Source organism: Octopus bimaculoides, chromosome 26, assembly GCF_001194135.2.
Source record: "Octopus bimaculoides isolate UCB-OBI-ISO-001 chromosome 26, ASM119413v2, whole genome shotgun sequence".
Classification (NCBI taxonomy): domain Eukaryota; kingdom Metazoa; phylum Mollusca; class Cephalopoda; order Octopoda; family Octopodidae; genus Octopus; species Octopus bimaculoides.
The window spans coordinates 22,614,480-22,629,999 of NC_069006.1; the positions used below are offsets into that span (position 1 = coordinate 22,614,480).

The window sequence follows — 15,520 nt, forward strand, 5'->3', positions numbered from 1 at the left end:
AGAGAGAGAGAGAGAGAGAGAGAGAGAGAGAGAGATGTCTGTATCTATTGACCAAAATGATCGAGTGAACGAAACCGTGGTCGGGATATGTAATCCCTGCTTGCTTTACGCATGAATACATATTAGATTCCAAACACTTTTCTAATACAGGAGGTTACATTGAGTACTTCCATAGTTTTTAATTACAACACATAGATCTACAAACTTAACAGGCTTCAAAGAAGAACTCACCTTTCTTGCATTTCTGGTGCTGTTCTATGGAAACGAGGGAGCGGCGACAAGAGATAAGTCCTATTACCACTGTTGGTACCAGGACTACGGAATTTCCCACCACCGCTGTTAGTCCTTAATTGTTCGTTAGGTGTGTTCATATTAGTGCTTCTGTTTCTATGTCGCTGGTGATGTCTGGGAGACATCGGTGTGTAGGCTGTGCATCTCGCCATCGGAGATGAACCAGGCAAATCACCGTCAACTGCAGTACTTCTTTTGTTGAGGTTTCTCTTCCGACTAATATAGCGGATCCCATCGGAAGACGAAGGCGTTTTCGAGGCCCCACCATCCTTATTGTTTCGCTTAAACAGTGAAAACAAAGAGAAGCTTGTCCTACCTTCTCCAAACATAGCAGCCAAGACAGATGAAATCGTATTTTGACGGTGTTTGTTGTCCCAAAGTTTTTCGTTTCGATTGCTCCAGTTCAAATTCGGATATAGGTTTCCTTTCGAGCCGTCTGCTTTGACGACTTTGCCACACTTGTCGGGTATATTTCGGCCAAAGTTCTGGCAGAAGTTGACCACAGTAGAAAGCCAGAGACTCTCCTCCTCCGGTTGGGAAGGCCCAGTTTGCTTCAGAAACAAGTAGCAACTTACTAGACATGCGCAGTACACTAGAAATGCTGTAAATCCAAACAGATATTGAATGATTAAACCTGCTGATAGGATAGCGATTACCACATTTAGAAATTTAGTCATTTTCTATAAAAACTCTACATTCTTCTTCTTCATTTCGTCTGTCAACGAGGAGACATTGCATGCTGCGAGAAGAAGAAGCAAAGGACAGGAAGATCTAGTAAGCACTAGGGCAACCGAAAAATCGCAAACGCTCCGTTGCCATTGGATAATAGTCTTTACATTTAATTTCAAAAATCGTTAATATTATTTTCAACAATACTTATGTAATAATTTATTTATAAATTAGATTTATGCTATACTAATTTATTTTTTAATGAATCTAATTATTGCTCAGACAATAAATATACGGAGTTCAAACTAGCTCCGTTCCCATTGGTTAAGAGATCATCAGTTTGAATTCTGAAGCGGTTTATTTAAACAAGCATTTTCGAACTGAAATTCCTGAATTAACCGAAGCTCGAGGTTTGTTGGTTGTTTACTTTATTTACAAATATACCGTAATGAAATCCAATCATCTTTTACTTAATACTTTATATCCATATATATCTCATAATTTCAATATACAACTGTAATTTGATTTTAGTATCTGAACATTTAATAACGTTTGTTGTGTTTATATTTCATTTCCTTCCTTAAACTAAACTAATCATTCTCAGACAAACCCTTTGATTCCAACCGTTACCCCTCTATGTTAGCCCGCATGGGTAATAAAAAACAGATCCTAGTTACCATTCGATGTTTTAAAAGATCTTACTGTATTTTTATAGTTAAATATTAGGAATTGTTTTTAAAAAATTGTGGTAATGGTAAATGGTAAATTTTCGCACTTCTAAAAATTTACCAGACTTATTTGTTTTGTGTGTGGAGCATCGAGAAGTCTTTCCCTCCTTATATTTTATCAGATTCGTTTCCTTAGTACAAGATCAGCATTTCGATGTTATATTATATAATTCAGCACTTTCTTCTCTTTTAGAAATGGGCCAACTTTCGTTTTGAATCTCAGTTTTGTCAACAAATTTTCGCCCTTTTCTGTTAGATGGCCTAGAAATGAATATGCGGCACCAAAACTCATAAAACATTTTAAATAACAATAACTCTCCATGATTACCAAAACATCTTGTGTCTTGTAGGAGTATAACCAATTTATTACACATAAACTTTAACAACTGATCAAATATACAAGGACATGTTTATTAAAAAAAAAAAGTTACTTCTTTAGAACTACTATATTCAATGTAATCTTTGCAATATTCAGCTCCGACATTGTCAGTATTAATCGGTGATCAACTCTTTGTAGAATGTCGAGTCGGTTACGAGCTTTTGATATTTAAGTTAAGAGACAAGACATAAACTAGATTCAACGGGAAAATCAGGGACGTACAACTATACTTCTCCCAGAGTAGTTGATATATTATTAGCAGTGTCGTTAGTTTTCCGTTCATTTTGCTTATTTTTAAATCTTGGTTCAAACGTTTTATCCCTCTGCAATTCAATAAGATTCTCCTGCAAACGAACATCTACATTAACTTCAAAAGGAAGTACCAGAGAACCGTCCGCCGTGGTACTAAAGGTAAGTGCACACTCTACTGTGTTGAAATATGTTCAGAGTTAAGAGAAAGCACCTGTTTCTTTCAATAAGTACATAGCACCTGCTTCCGTCATAACTCCGCCGCAATTCTTCTTCCTGAATACCATCGTGGACACTCAAGTTACCATTTTGCTTGCAGAGATTCCCAGGGGTCATATGGACCTCGTGTAAGGGCCACTGATGTAAAATCAGTCAACAATGACGAAATGTGCTGACCGAGACAGACTTCTTTTTTCTTTTTTTTTTTTACCTGTTTGCAGCATCACTTTTTTCAATGAAATTTTCTACAAATATGCTTCAGATGGTGTAGCTTCCGAATATATTGGAGTATGCTGTGAAAAAATGTTTTCTGGGGCGGAGAGGAGTTTAGGAAAATTCTCACGAGTCGGATTTGTTTCCTCATGATTTTCCGAAAATGGATATTTTTTATTAAAATTTTCTACAAATATTTATCAGTGTGTACAGATTAAGATTATATCAGAATTTAATATGAAAAAGATAAAAATAGGTGGGCTCGTACACACGCATGACTGACCACATATATCCTTAAAATGAAACTTGGAATTTCGGAAAAAATCGTAATCTACGCGCTCTGAAAGGTATTTGTGGAAAATTTCGTTAAAAAATGCCTATCTTTATATAAGTTATGAGGAGACAGAGCCGACTCATGTGAAATTCCCATCCATCCATCCACCCACCCACCCTTCATGGAAATCCTTTTTCACAACAAATTCCTTGGCACTGTCATGCTATTAGCTGCCAGAAGTGAAAGTGCTCACTGCTAGTGAAGTATCTGTCTGTCTGCCTGCATGCCTGTTGCTGGCCTGTCGATTCTTTGGCTACTGACAGCTAATACCATGACTGGCCGGAGCGAGCTATATGTCTCTCTCTCTCTCTCTCTCTCTCTCTCTCTGTCTATCTATCTATCACTCGAAAGTTATTGGAACAAATTTGACACCTATATCCATGCGTTTGAAAACACACAGAGTATAAGGGTACTACTAAAGCAGAGTGGTCCCGAATTTTCAACAGAGAGAATTTATCAAAATAGAAAACAAATGAAGTTTGAAGTTTAAAAATAATAGGATCGACCACTCACGACTAGCTAGCGCGGACACGCGACTGCGCGTTCGGGACCACTCTGCTTTAGTAGTACCCTTATACTCTGTGTTTTCAAACGCATGGATATAGGTGTCAAATTTGTTTCAATAACTTTCGAGTAATAGATAGATAGAGAGAGAGAGAGACAGACATATAGCTCGCTCCGGCCAGTCATGGTATTAGCTGTCAGTAGCCAAAGAATCGACAGGCCAGCAACAGGCATGCAGGCAGACAGACAGATACTTCACTAGCAGTGAGCACTTTCACTTCTGACAGCTAATAGCATGACAGTGCCAATTCCTTTATAATCGGAATCTACATCATCTAAAGACTATTTGTAGAAGATTTCATTAAAAAGCATCCATTTTTGTAGAAGTTATGAGTTAACAATGTTGGAGGAGTGGCACACTTGTGCAGTTATGCCAAATATTGTTCGGAATATATTAAAAATATTTTTCGAAATCAAAAATACGAAAAAGAACTAATTTCGGGCATTCATACAGTGCTAGGAAAATAATGATAATTTCTTTTATTTTGTGTATGGGTATACAAATTATGAAAAAAAAAGTATGTGTGTGTGTACAATTTATGAAAACAAAAGTTACAACCAGTTATAGGGTGTGTTTTGATCAGAACACAGTTTGGTTCCTGTTATTTTATGCCCTTCCAAACACACAAACTATTTTATGTGAATTAAAATCTTTCAACATACTTTTTATGTAGGAACTTTTTTGTGAACTTTCACTATAAGAGAGGAGATGGTTGAAGTTGGGTATATTTAGAAAGAAATTTAATTATCTCAGAATTTTATTTTATATAAATTTCTTTTTAATTGTATCATATAAACATTGTCATATATAATAATGTGATAATTCTTTCTTTTTTTTTTTTTTAATAGAAAAATGGAAACATTTGAATTCCATCTTCCCATCTCCAGGAATGATCTTTTACGACGCAGTACACCTCAGCAATATGTTGTTGAACTTATTGGCTTTAGGCATTTGCCTGGAGCCTTGGAAAGTAAGCAGTCGAGTTTATCTTTTCAGTGTTTTAGAGAGAATAGCAGTGGTTTGGCAGGAATGGCAGTGGAGTTTTAGAAATGGTAGTTCGTCCATCTCAGAAAAATACAGGTGTTTCAGAAATATGATGGATTGTCCTTCTGGTCCTTAAAAAAAAAGGATTATGGGTTAAAAAAAAATTTATATTTATAGTAGGAACACCATTGAGAGCTACCAGAAGAATGTATGAGAGCTGCATCCATCCCTGGGTACTGTAGTTGAGGACCATTACTGTGGAGGCATTGCTAATTTTAAAGATAAAAAATTTATATTGTATTTGATGTATCTATATTTGTCTACATACCACTGGCCGCTCAGATGATTTCTCTTGGTGCATTTTTGTTTGAATTACTTAACTCTCTCTCTGAGTGGTGAGCTGTTTGATGCTGGCCATGATGGAGCAGATGTGATGAATGGTTTTTCAGTTATAAACATCTTCACCTTGTACAGCACCAGTACTTTTAATGTGGCACCAACACTAGTGCTTTTATTGTGGCACCAACACTAGTGCTTTTAATGTGGCACCATCACTGGTATCAATTTCTGCTGTGGCAGACTGGGTTTCTTCAGTACAGCAGTGTGCTAAATATCTTGACCCCCTAGTCATCTCCTTCATAAGGCTCAGTACCTTGGAATTGGCCCTCAATACTTCATCCCATGTCTTCCTGGGTCTCCCTCTTCCGCAGGATCCCTCCACTTTAAATGATTGGCACTTTCGTATGCAACTGTCTACATCTATATGTATCTCATGACCAAACCAGCACAGTGCATCTAATTCCTCTTATGCCCAGCTTTTCCCTCATTACACTAGTGTTCTGTCGCACATGTACACTGATATTGCACCAGTAATATATTGCCATAAACAACTTTTATGAAAAGTTTTCTATTGCAATCCATTTTCCTTTCTGAGTTTTGTTTGTTAAAACAAAATAAATATGCTGTATTAATTTCAAATTGGATTAAAATCCAGAAATGATTAATTATGTTATTTTGTTATTTATAGACTTCAGAGTGACCATGCGAACTGGGGGTTACCTGACCATTTTAGAACAATTTAATGTTCCTTTCAGTATCCTGTGGTGAGTAGTATTTTTTAGTTCTTATTATATAATTAGGCACATGGCCTAGTGGTTAGGGTGTTGCACTCACAATTGGTAGATCATGGGTTTGATTCCCAGAAGTGGGCGGTGTGTTGTGTTCTTGAGCAAAACACTTCATTTCACATTGTTCCTGTTCACTCAACTGTAAATGGGTAGCCCTGTGATGCAATAGTCTTCCGATCAGGGGAAATGTTGGCCTGCTCACCTAGCTAGCAGGGTGGCATCATTCAGAAGTTCAAACACTGCAAAGCGCATTGTGACTAGTGATGTATAACAACATCCAATAGTCTGGTCAATACCATGATTATATAATTATATTGTGTGTGTGTTTTCTACATATATATATATATATATTCTTTTATTCTTTTCAGTCATTTTGACTGACCATGCTGGAGCATCACCTACAGGAGTTTTAGTCGAACAAATCGACCCCAGGACTTATTCTTTGTATAGTACATTACATTATTTCTGTTATGACTACTTAACCATTTGACATCTTTCTACATAACCATCATCTTTATTACCATTATTATTTTCCTTTTCCTATTTAATAATTTTTTTTTTTTTTTTTTTCTTATACATATTTTTCCATTCAATGAAATGAAATCATGCTGAGATATTCTATTTCTTTACCAGTTCTGATGCTGAATCTTCTCAGGCTCTGCGTGAAAATGTCTGGCAAGTTCTTCTCAAAGGTAAGACATGTTCAGTTTTCTTTTTTTTTCTTTTCCTGGGCTATAATCATGGTGGGTTGATTGTATCAACCACCTACTTCATTGTCTATTAACTGCTTTTTTTTTCTTATCAAATAATTAAGTGGATCTTTGACACAAGTTTGGTATCAATTTGTTCCATTTATAAAGAGCTTGGAAATGATTCATTTATCACTGTTTCTTTTTGGAACATCAAACCCCCATGATGAAATGAGGATAGATGTACCATTATTTAATACTGATCTCATAAAAGAATTGTGGAATAAGTCTGTTAGTAACAATTATCTAGGAAATATTACTTACATACAAGGTTTTTTTTTTCCCCCCCACCATAGGTATGTTTTCATTTGTCAGAAGTCTACAATGTTTGATTGAGAAATTTCCAATACCCAACAACAGCAGAATGCAGCACTTGAATGCTCTTAAGATGATCTGTTACTTAATGTGTCAGCTATCTGATAGCTTTGAAGGTGAAGAATCCAAGGTGAACATGATCCAGGTAGGGTAAAACTTTTATGTTATTTTTTTAATTAGATTATGTGCTTAAGAAAAGAACAGAATTCTTAAAACGAAATTACTGCAAGCTTCTTTTTTTCTTTATTTTTCTATCTTAAACAAATTATTCAATGTAACTTTTTGATTTCTTAAGCATAAGGCCACTTTTCATAACTTTCAAAGTGGTGCCCCAGCATGGCCATAGTCAAATTGATTGAAACAAGTAAAAGGAAAGACAATGTTGCCTTCTAGTTTTTGCTGTGGGTCTTCATAATCATCCTCATTGTTTAACGTTTTTCTTTTTCTTTTTTCTTGTTGTCGGGGGTACACACTTTATATGCTATCATATACAGGGTATATTTATATTTTTATTTTTCTAGGGTCGTAAAAAGAAATCAGCAGACACCTTTCGGACTATTGATTGGCCTTATGAAAAGGAAGCATTTCTGAAAGTTCTTTTGGAGTTGGTTGTGTTGGACCTCGATAAGTTGTGGGAGCCACCTGTTGCTGAAGAAGACTTTATCAAGTGAGCTTTATACAACTACTTTCAGTCCATGTGTATATAAATTCTACATTGTCTTTACATTAGGTTTTTCTATGCTGGTTGGACTTGGATGAGACTTGTTGAAGTAATATACTCTGACCATATAGCCTTCTTGGTGTTGACCCTTACTTGATTTTCAGGAAAGATGTGTGGATTAGTGGTTAGAGCAGCGTTTCTCAACAGGGGTTCCCCGGAACCCTAGAGTTTTGCGAAAGGCTCCTAGGGATTTTGCAAGAAAGAGTGAGATATGCTAATATGCACAACATATTATTGGTTATTGTAATATTGTAATATAGATATCCTGTCTGACCTGCTTGTTGTCAAAATAATATAACAACCACACACACACACACACACATCATCATCATCATTTAACGTTCGGTTTCCATGCTAGCATGGGTTGGACAATTTGACTGGGGACTGGCAAACCAGATGGCTACACCAGACTCCAACACCACGTGAACCATGAAGGAAAATATGGGAAAGCTATGGTGTATAATTTTTGTGCAGGGGTTCCTTGAGATGTAATTTATTTTAAGGGTTACGCAAGGGTAAAAAGGTTGAGAAACACTGGGTTAGAGTATTCAGCTCACAATTGAAAGGTCTAAAATTATTCTAAAAATATGCCAAGTGTATCATCAAAATCTCAAAGCGATGAGATAATGCATGATTAATTCAAATCAGTGTGAATAAATAAGCATTACAGTTGACAAAAATAATCTGAACACTTAGGGGTTAAAAAAATTCGTATTATTTTTATAATTAAATATTTTTAGGAATTGTATAAAAAATTTGTTAAAATCTTTTGTGAATTGTAGAAGTATAACCAATTTATTGCCAATAAATTTTAACAATATAATCTTAGATAGACCCCAGTTGAAAGCCACTGGGCTAAGTACTGATATTTCTTAGTTTTTTTTTTTTTTTTTTTTTTTTTTTTTTTTTTTTTTCTTTCTAGTTTCTTTGTTATCATCTAATATTGTAAATCCTATAATCTTGCACTGTTTGTCATTTAATTATTATTATTTTCTTTTGCAGTTTGATTATTTCATGCTGCTACAATCTTCTCCAGAATCCCAGTATAAGTCGACAGAAGGACACAAAGGAGTTTATTGGCAACATACTTGGTGTTCTGGTGAAACGACATAACCGAGCATTATGTAATTGATCCTCGTCTCTTTCTGTCTTTGTATTGTAGTGGTTGTAATGACAGCAATGGATAGGACAGATTCTGTGTGTGTGTGTGTCTCTCTCTCTCTCTCTATCCTGTCCCATTTCTGTACTATTATGTGTCTGCAAGGAGACCAGATATGTGTGTATCTGCCCAGTTTTATTATCAATTATTATCCATGCCCACGACAGCCTTGATTAAGTGGACCCGTGGTCAAAGTTCCTCCAGCCTTGGCCATCCTATGTTTTTTTCATACACGGTGTGTTATTTTGTGTGCTTTTTTAAGATGGACATGATTTGAGGGGGAATTTGACTGCTGGTTTTAGCAGGTGAATTAAACGGCTGAGGTTCCTTCCCTTAGTTGGTTTATGTTCGGCAAAAGGGTCCAATAGAATAAGTGTTGGGCATATACAAAAAAAGTCCCTGGGTCGATTTGTTCAACTAAACCCTTCAAGTTAGTCGAAATAAGTAAATGGTGAAAAGATTGATTTATCTGTAGTTTTTGTTGATGTTGGTGTTCTGATAATAATGATTTCACATTTTGGCACAAGGCCAGCAATTTCGGAGCAGGAATTAAGTCAATCACATCGACCCCAGTGCCCAACTGGTACTTTATCAAGGACGAAAGGCAAAGTCAGCCTCAGCAGTATTTAAACTCAGATCGTAGCGATGGGTGAAATACCACTATGCATTTCGTCCAGCGTGCTAATGATTCTGCCAGCTCGCCACCATGGTGTTCTGATAATAATCCTTTCTGCTATAGGCACACGGCCTGAAATTTTGCGGGAGTAGGATAGTCGATTACAGCGAACCCCAGTGTTCAACTGGTACTTATTTTATCGACCCCGAAAGGATGAAAGGTAAAATTGACCTCGGCAGAATTTGAACTCAGAATGTAGCGACAGGTGAAATACTGCTAAGCGTTTCATCCAGCAGGCTAACAATTCTGCCAGCTTGTCATTTTATGTGTTCTGATAATAACAGCAATGTTTTTATTATATTCTGTCTGTTTGTCTTCTAGGTAACAGTTTGAGGATTTTGCAACTCCTACAACATCATGAACATACCATAAGCTCACTTGTACAGGTAACCGAGATCATTGTTACTAAGTACGGTGCAACCAAGATAGTGTTTCTGATAATGAGGTTGGTAGGCTCGAGTTTATTGCTTTTTATTCTGTTTTGTTTTTTTATTGCTAATATCTGCATCTTGTTTGAGGCTTTATAATGATATGTTATTCAGAATGTATGAAACAAGTTACCATGGTTGGAAGAAATTGAGAATGTATGTCATATGATGCATGGCCTCCTGGAAATATATCCCATGTGTCACATGTAATACATGAGACAGGCAAAGGGTTAATAACTGGGGAGTTTTGTGTGTGTGTTATTGATTTTTGATACTGATTTCAACTTCTAAAATGTAAACATTCTTTTTACGTTCTTAGAGAGATTGGTCGTTTGGATTCTAAGGAGATCAGCAATGATTCATCCGGTACGAAAGCATACGCTACTTTTTTAGTTGATCTTTCTGCCAAGATACCACAAGCGGTCTTCCAAAATATTAGCTTATTGATGCCCTGCTTGGAGATGGAAGTAAGTATGAACAAGTTCTGTATTGTTTAACTCAATAACCCACAACCCATTTCTGAGAAGTTTTTTCTAAGTGACAATGCATATACAGTGTTAAACATAAATAGATGTCTTTTATTGAAAATGTATCTTAATCCTTTCGCATTTAAACTGGCTAGATCTGGCCTCTCACACCAACCCTGGTAAATTTGTAGTTTTGTAAGAAATATTTATTATTGAATGATTCCTTATTTATTTTTGTTTTTGTTGTAATTTTCAGTCTAGCACGATGAGAAACTGTTTTCTTTGTGTTATCAAAGAGATTATTGTAAATGTGTTGAGTCCAGAGAATTTGGAAGCTTCCTTGAAGAAGACCAAAGACCAATTCTTCATTATTCTTAAGGTAAGGTATCCCTTTCATGTTTACCGCCCTTTTACTGGGTATTGTCCAGTGTGGTGCTGTGTGGTTAAAAAGTTCAGTTTGTAACCACATGGTCTTGGGTTCGGTCCCACTGTGCAGCATCTTGTACAGATGATTCAGTATATGTGTGTGTGTGTCTGTGACTTTGTGTATGGCTGTATGACAAATATATGCAGTGTGATTCTGGTGTGTAACATGTATGCATGTATGTAAACCTAAATGTGTGTACACACATAACACTCGCGCATTCACTGATCTGCAATTGTAAAATGGTTAAACAACCCATGACTGAAAGACTTCCAGCTAAACCAAAATCTGGCATCAACATTTGTTTATTTCTAGGACCATGTCCACGATGTCCATGCTTTTGTAAGAAGTAAAGTGTTACAGATTTGGCTTGAGATTGTCCAGCAGCAGGTTAGTTATTGTGTTTGTTTTCTCAAATTGGAATCTGCATTCACAGGGTTGTGTATATGTATGTATATAATCTATTTATGTGTATATATATGTAATTTTTATTCATATATCTATATAATGTGAAGGTACGTGGCTCAGAAATTATTTTATTTGAAATAGTTTATTTTATGTTTCCATTTAGGAAGAAAATATAAAACCAAACAAACATTTCTTTTTCAGTGTTTACCATTATCTCATCAAGAAGAACTCACAGGTCTTGTCGTGGGTCGTTTGAATGATAAAGCAGCTAATGTCCGGCGCTATGCCATTCAGCTTTTGACTGCTTTGCTCCAGATGAATCCATTTGCACATAAGGTTTGTATTGGTCAGCTCCCTACTGTATCATGTCATTAAAATAGTGTTCTTCCATTTCAGCTGCTTTTTGTTCAAGTTTTACTGTTTGTTAACTGATGGAGGAATGTAATTAAGAAATGGAAAATATTGCATTGGTTAAGGTCACGGTCACTGGTCATTGCCTCGGTGAGACCTAAAGTATGAATTGTTTCTTTTTATTTCTTTCACATAAATAACACTCTAACTTTTTCTTCTTTTTTTTTAACTTGATAAAAAAAAAAACCACCTTCTACTCTGGTAGAGATGAAACAGTAAAATTATTCTCACCTACAGTCACTATATTTTAAGCTTATTTTATTTATAGCTTCAATATGAAGATCTGAAAGAAAATTACACACAAGAAAAAGAGAAACTTGATAAAATGTTGGAAGAAAATAGTTCATCTGAAGGTTGGTATACCTTTTTCTATAATAACTATAATCGATAAAAAAAGAAAAAAGATGTTTCTAAAATTAAATTTTGTAGCCAAAAGCCATGTTGGTTACAAGTTTTCAGTGATTCATCATCACTATCGTTATTTAACAATCATTTTCCGTACTGGCATGGGTTGGATGGTTTGACAAGATTCAGCAAGCCACAGGGTTACATTGAGCTTCATTGTAAATAACTAAAAATCTTTGAACTTTTTTCTTACCCTCTACTTCTATTATTATCTTCAGATCCTGATCTGGTACTTATGAAGGAGAAATGGTCAAGTCATGAAAATGCCATGAAGGAAGTCTTTGAGGAACTTCCTTCTGTGTCTCCTGATGACTATGAAGATATAATTGGTGACGATGACACTTCTGACAGGTAAGCCTATAGAAGTGGTAGGAATTTAATTAACCCTTATTGTGCGAGAACCAAGTATGCTCAGTTCTCGTGTGCTTCAGTTGCAGTAAATCTGCCTCAATAAATTTCGTCTAACCCATGCAATCATAGAAATATGGACGTTAAAACAATCATGATGTTGTAATTACTTACACACACAAATGATGGGCTTCTGAACAATTTTCTTCTACCATATTGCATTCACAGATTATAATGGAAGATCTTTATGTAATGTAATTCTAAACACAATTTTTTATATGATTTCTTTTGCAACTGTATATCTGCTATAACTTTATATGTCCATTTCTTACAGCATTATGAATACAATCGTTTCAACTATTGATGAGAAAGATTATAACAAGAGTCGTTTGTACTTGCTGGCTGCCAATACCATCTGGCCTGACGTGTTTGTGTTGGATTTGCATCAATCCGATGAGTACGTATTTTTTATTTCATTTATATTTGTGCATAATATGTGAAGTCCCTCTAACTTTTGTGTTGCCTCAAGTCCTTCTATGGCCTGCGTAGTGCCAGTAAGGCAAAAATAGCCAGTTACTGAGACTGAGTTCTTTATTCTGAAATGCATGAAAGTTTTTTATATTTCAACTAAGGGATTTTTATTTATTTATTTAAATTTTTTCATTTAATATTTTGCAGTTCAGAAGAAACTGAAGATGAAAGTAATGTTCCTGTGGAAGTCGTTGTCAAAGGATTGAAAGATGTCTATTTAGGTGAGAAATCTGTAAAGAATTTATATTTATATAGGATTAATTCTATTGTTGACTTAAAGACCCCCCTTTGGTCATGAAGGACCATAGGATTGCACCTAGAAAGTTCCCTTCCAAGGTACACGTTTGGGCAAGGTTGTTTTCTAAGTTCAGCATTTCTTAAAAAAATTAGGGATTTACTAAATTTTACTTTTAATATGTGTTATTTCTTGACAATTTTTTTTACAAGGAAAACACCAAGTGTTGGCTGTGTCTCAAGCAGCTGTCAATCCCATTCAAACCAGTGAAGTGGAAGTTAACGATCTGTCGAAGCAACAAATTTTAGTCCTGTATTTAAAGGTAAACTTTACAAGTAATTTTCAGCTACTTTCTTTATCACCATCATCATCATCATAATAATGTCCACTTGCATGGATTAGATAGAATTTATTGAGGCAGATTTTCTACTGCTAGGTGACTTCCTGTCACCATCTGTTTCCATGTAAGGGTATATTTTTGTATGGTTGGACATGTTTTCAAGCGATATTGGAAATGAAGGACATCCCTTGTATGACTGTAATGATCATTTATAATTATTGTGTCATACCAAGGCCATATCGCATGCATTCTCTGTCTCGCTGTTTCTCTCTCTCTCTCAACAAGCCTGGTTAGTTGTATGCATGCAGCACAACAGAGGGAACAATAATCTTGACCAGCTGGCCTTTGGACGTGGGGAGGGTACTTACAGTTAAAGATATATACATCATCATCATCATCATCATCGTGTAACGTCCGCTTTCCATGCTAGCATGGGTTGGACGATTTGACTGAGGACTGGCAAGCCAGAAGGCTGCACCAGGCTCCAATCTGATCTGGCAGAGTTTCTACAGCTGGATGCCCTTCCTAATGCCAACCACTCCGAGAGTGTAAAATATATACAAAGATATATATACAAAGTCATAAATGACAGAAATATTTTGATGAACTTTTATTTAACAATAAGAAAAATCCTAATATCACAACAAATTGTTTCGTAACTGAAAGACCTGCAAATAATTTATATTATGATATTTAATAATAAGTCAATAAATAGCTCTTGTGTGGATAAACATTGATGTTAAAATATTCCAGTTCTGACTCAACTCTTTGAATGATTCCATTTCAGGATTCTTTGACATTTAGTGGTCAGGTGAAAGAAGCCATTCCAATTCTGTGTCAGATGTTACATTCCAAGGTGAACTCTGACATCCTTGAAACAATTGAATTCTTTGTAACAAGCTTTGCCTTTGGAATGCCCCATGGCTTAGTTGGTATCCGGAAGATTTTGTTGTTGCTTAATTCTTCAAAAGACAGCACCATCAAAGAAGCAGCTGTGAATGCTTATAGAAGAATCTATTTGAATCTTGATGCAGAAAATGAAAGGTGAGTATGTGTGGGATTCCTCTTCTATCATTATTTAACATCCGCTTTTCCATGCTTGCATGAGTCAGATAGAATTTGTTAAGACAGATTGGGGTTTTTTTTTCTGCAGCTCTTCCTTTTGCCAACCCTCACTTATTTCTAAGCCAGGTAATATATCTCCCCATGGATGACAGAAAAGGAACAACATTGTATGACTGTCATGCTTATTTACAATCAGCACATATCAAGACAAAGTATGCACCAACACACTAATTGCTTGTAAGGACACCATATTTGGTTTTGCAACCAAAATATACTATCAAGTACATTAAAGGCTTACAGGTCAATACTGTGTCCTACCTGTGTTAGCAGTGCGATTCAGTCAATTTTTAAAATTATCTCTACAAATTCCTTTTGATCAACAAAGAAATTACTGATTTCATTCCTTGTTTTTCTTTTTGTTTTCTCTTCATTTAATTTTTGAATTTGCCTCCCTAAATATATTTTTTCTCTGTCTAATTTCAGGAGCAAAGCTCTCAAAGTGGTTGGTAATCTAACAGCCCTGATGAAAAATGTTTCTGTGGAAGAGTTCATTTCACTGGATGCTGTGGTTAGTGTTTGTCTACCCCCCCCCCTTGTCTTCTCCACCCCACCCCATCCCATCATAATTTTTTTTGCTCATTTTTCCATAAAATTTATGTGGTTTAGAATACGTATGCATATTCAAAAGTGTGTAAGTGATTTGAGAGAAAAATTGGGTAGACGTAGCATCAGATGTAGTGTACAAGAAAGAAGACTACACTGGTATGGCCATTTAATGCTGAAATATTTGCATCATTTTAAATTAATTATGCATTATTTCATTAGCCTTCAGATTTTGATGATGTGATTGTTTATTTGTAAAACGACACTGGGGTAGGTGTGAAAGTCCAGATCTGACCAGTTTGTAGATAAAACAGGTAGAATATTTTGACCAAATATGGCCAGTTTAAATGCTAAAGGGTTAAAGCAATATTTATAAATGCATACAGGCTTGTCCCTTCGGGTGCTGGCACCACTGAAAAGCACCCATGCTGGTGCTGCATAAATGCACCCGTGCTGCGGTCGTTGTAATCGACTCCC

General features: G+C 35.8%; 2 protein-coding genes across 2 annotated transcripts in view; one reads left to right on the top strand and one right to left on the bottom strand.

The window, feature by feature from the left end:
• LOC106876517 (serine-rich adhesin for platelets) overlaps positions 1-1,083 on the bottom strand; it is a 15,247-nt gene extending 14,164 nt beyond the window's left edge. Inside the window, exon 1 of the mRNA XM_014925094.2 lies at positions 232-1,083. Coding sequence (XP_014780580.1) covers positions 232-968 — 737 coding nt within the window. The 5' untranslated portion in view covers positions 969-1,083. The remainder of the gene's footprint in view (positions 1-231) is intronic.
• Positions 1,084-1,282: 199 nt separating this feature from the next.
• Positions 1,283-15,520, top strand: part of LOC106876513 (condensin complex subunit 1) — a 24,973-nt gene continuing 10,735 nt past the window's right edge. Inside the window, exons 1-20 of the mRNA XM_052976930.1 lie at positions 1,283-1,370; positions 2,406-2,478; positions 4,496-4,617; positions 5,659-5,734; positions 6,392-6,450; positions 6,804-6,967; positions 7,344-7,489; positions 8,546-8,667; positions 9,700-9,823; positions 10,126-10,273; positions 10,530-10,652; positions 11,013-11,087; positions 11,307-11,441; positions 11,785-11,869; positions 12,140-12,272; positions 12,604-12,726; positions 12,948-13,021; positions 13,248-13,357; positions 14,163-14,419; positions 14,924-15,008. Of these exons, the coding sequence (XP_052832890.1) occupies positions 4,500-4,617; positions 5,659-5,734; positions 6,392-6,450; positions 6,804-6,967; positions 7,344-7,489; positions 8,546-8,667; positions 9,700-9,823; positions 10,126-10,273; positions 10,530-10,652; positions 11,013-11,087; positions 11,307-11,441; positions 11,785-11,869; positions 12,140-12,272; positions 12,604-12,726; positions 12,948-13,021; positions 13,248-13,357; positions 14,163-14,419; positions 14,924-15,008 (2,157 nt within the window). The 5' untranslated portion in view covers positions 1,283-1,370; positions 2,406-2,478; positions 4,496-4,499. The remainder of the gene's footprint in view (positions 1,371-2,405; positions 2,479-4,495; positions 4,618-5,658; positions 5,735-6,391; positions 6,451-6,803; positions 6,968-7,343; positions 7,490-8,545; positions 8,668-9,699; positions 9,824-10,125; positions 10,274-10,529; positions 10,653-11,012; positions 11,088-11,306; positions 11,442-11,784; positions 11,870-12,139; positions 12,273-12,603; positions 12,727-12,947; positions 13,022-13,247; positions 13,358-14,162; positions 14,420-14,923; positions 15,009-15,520) is intronic.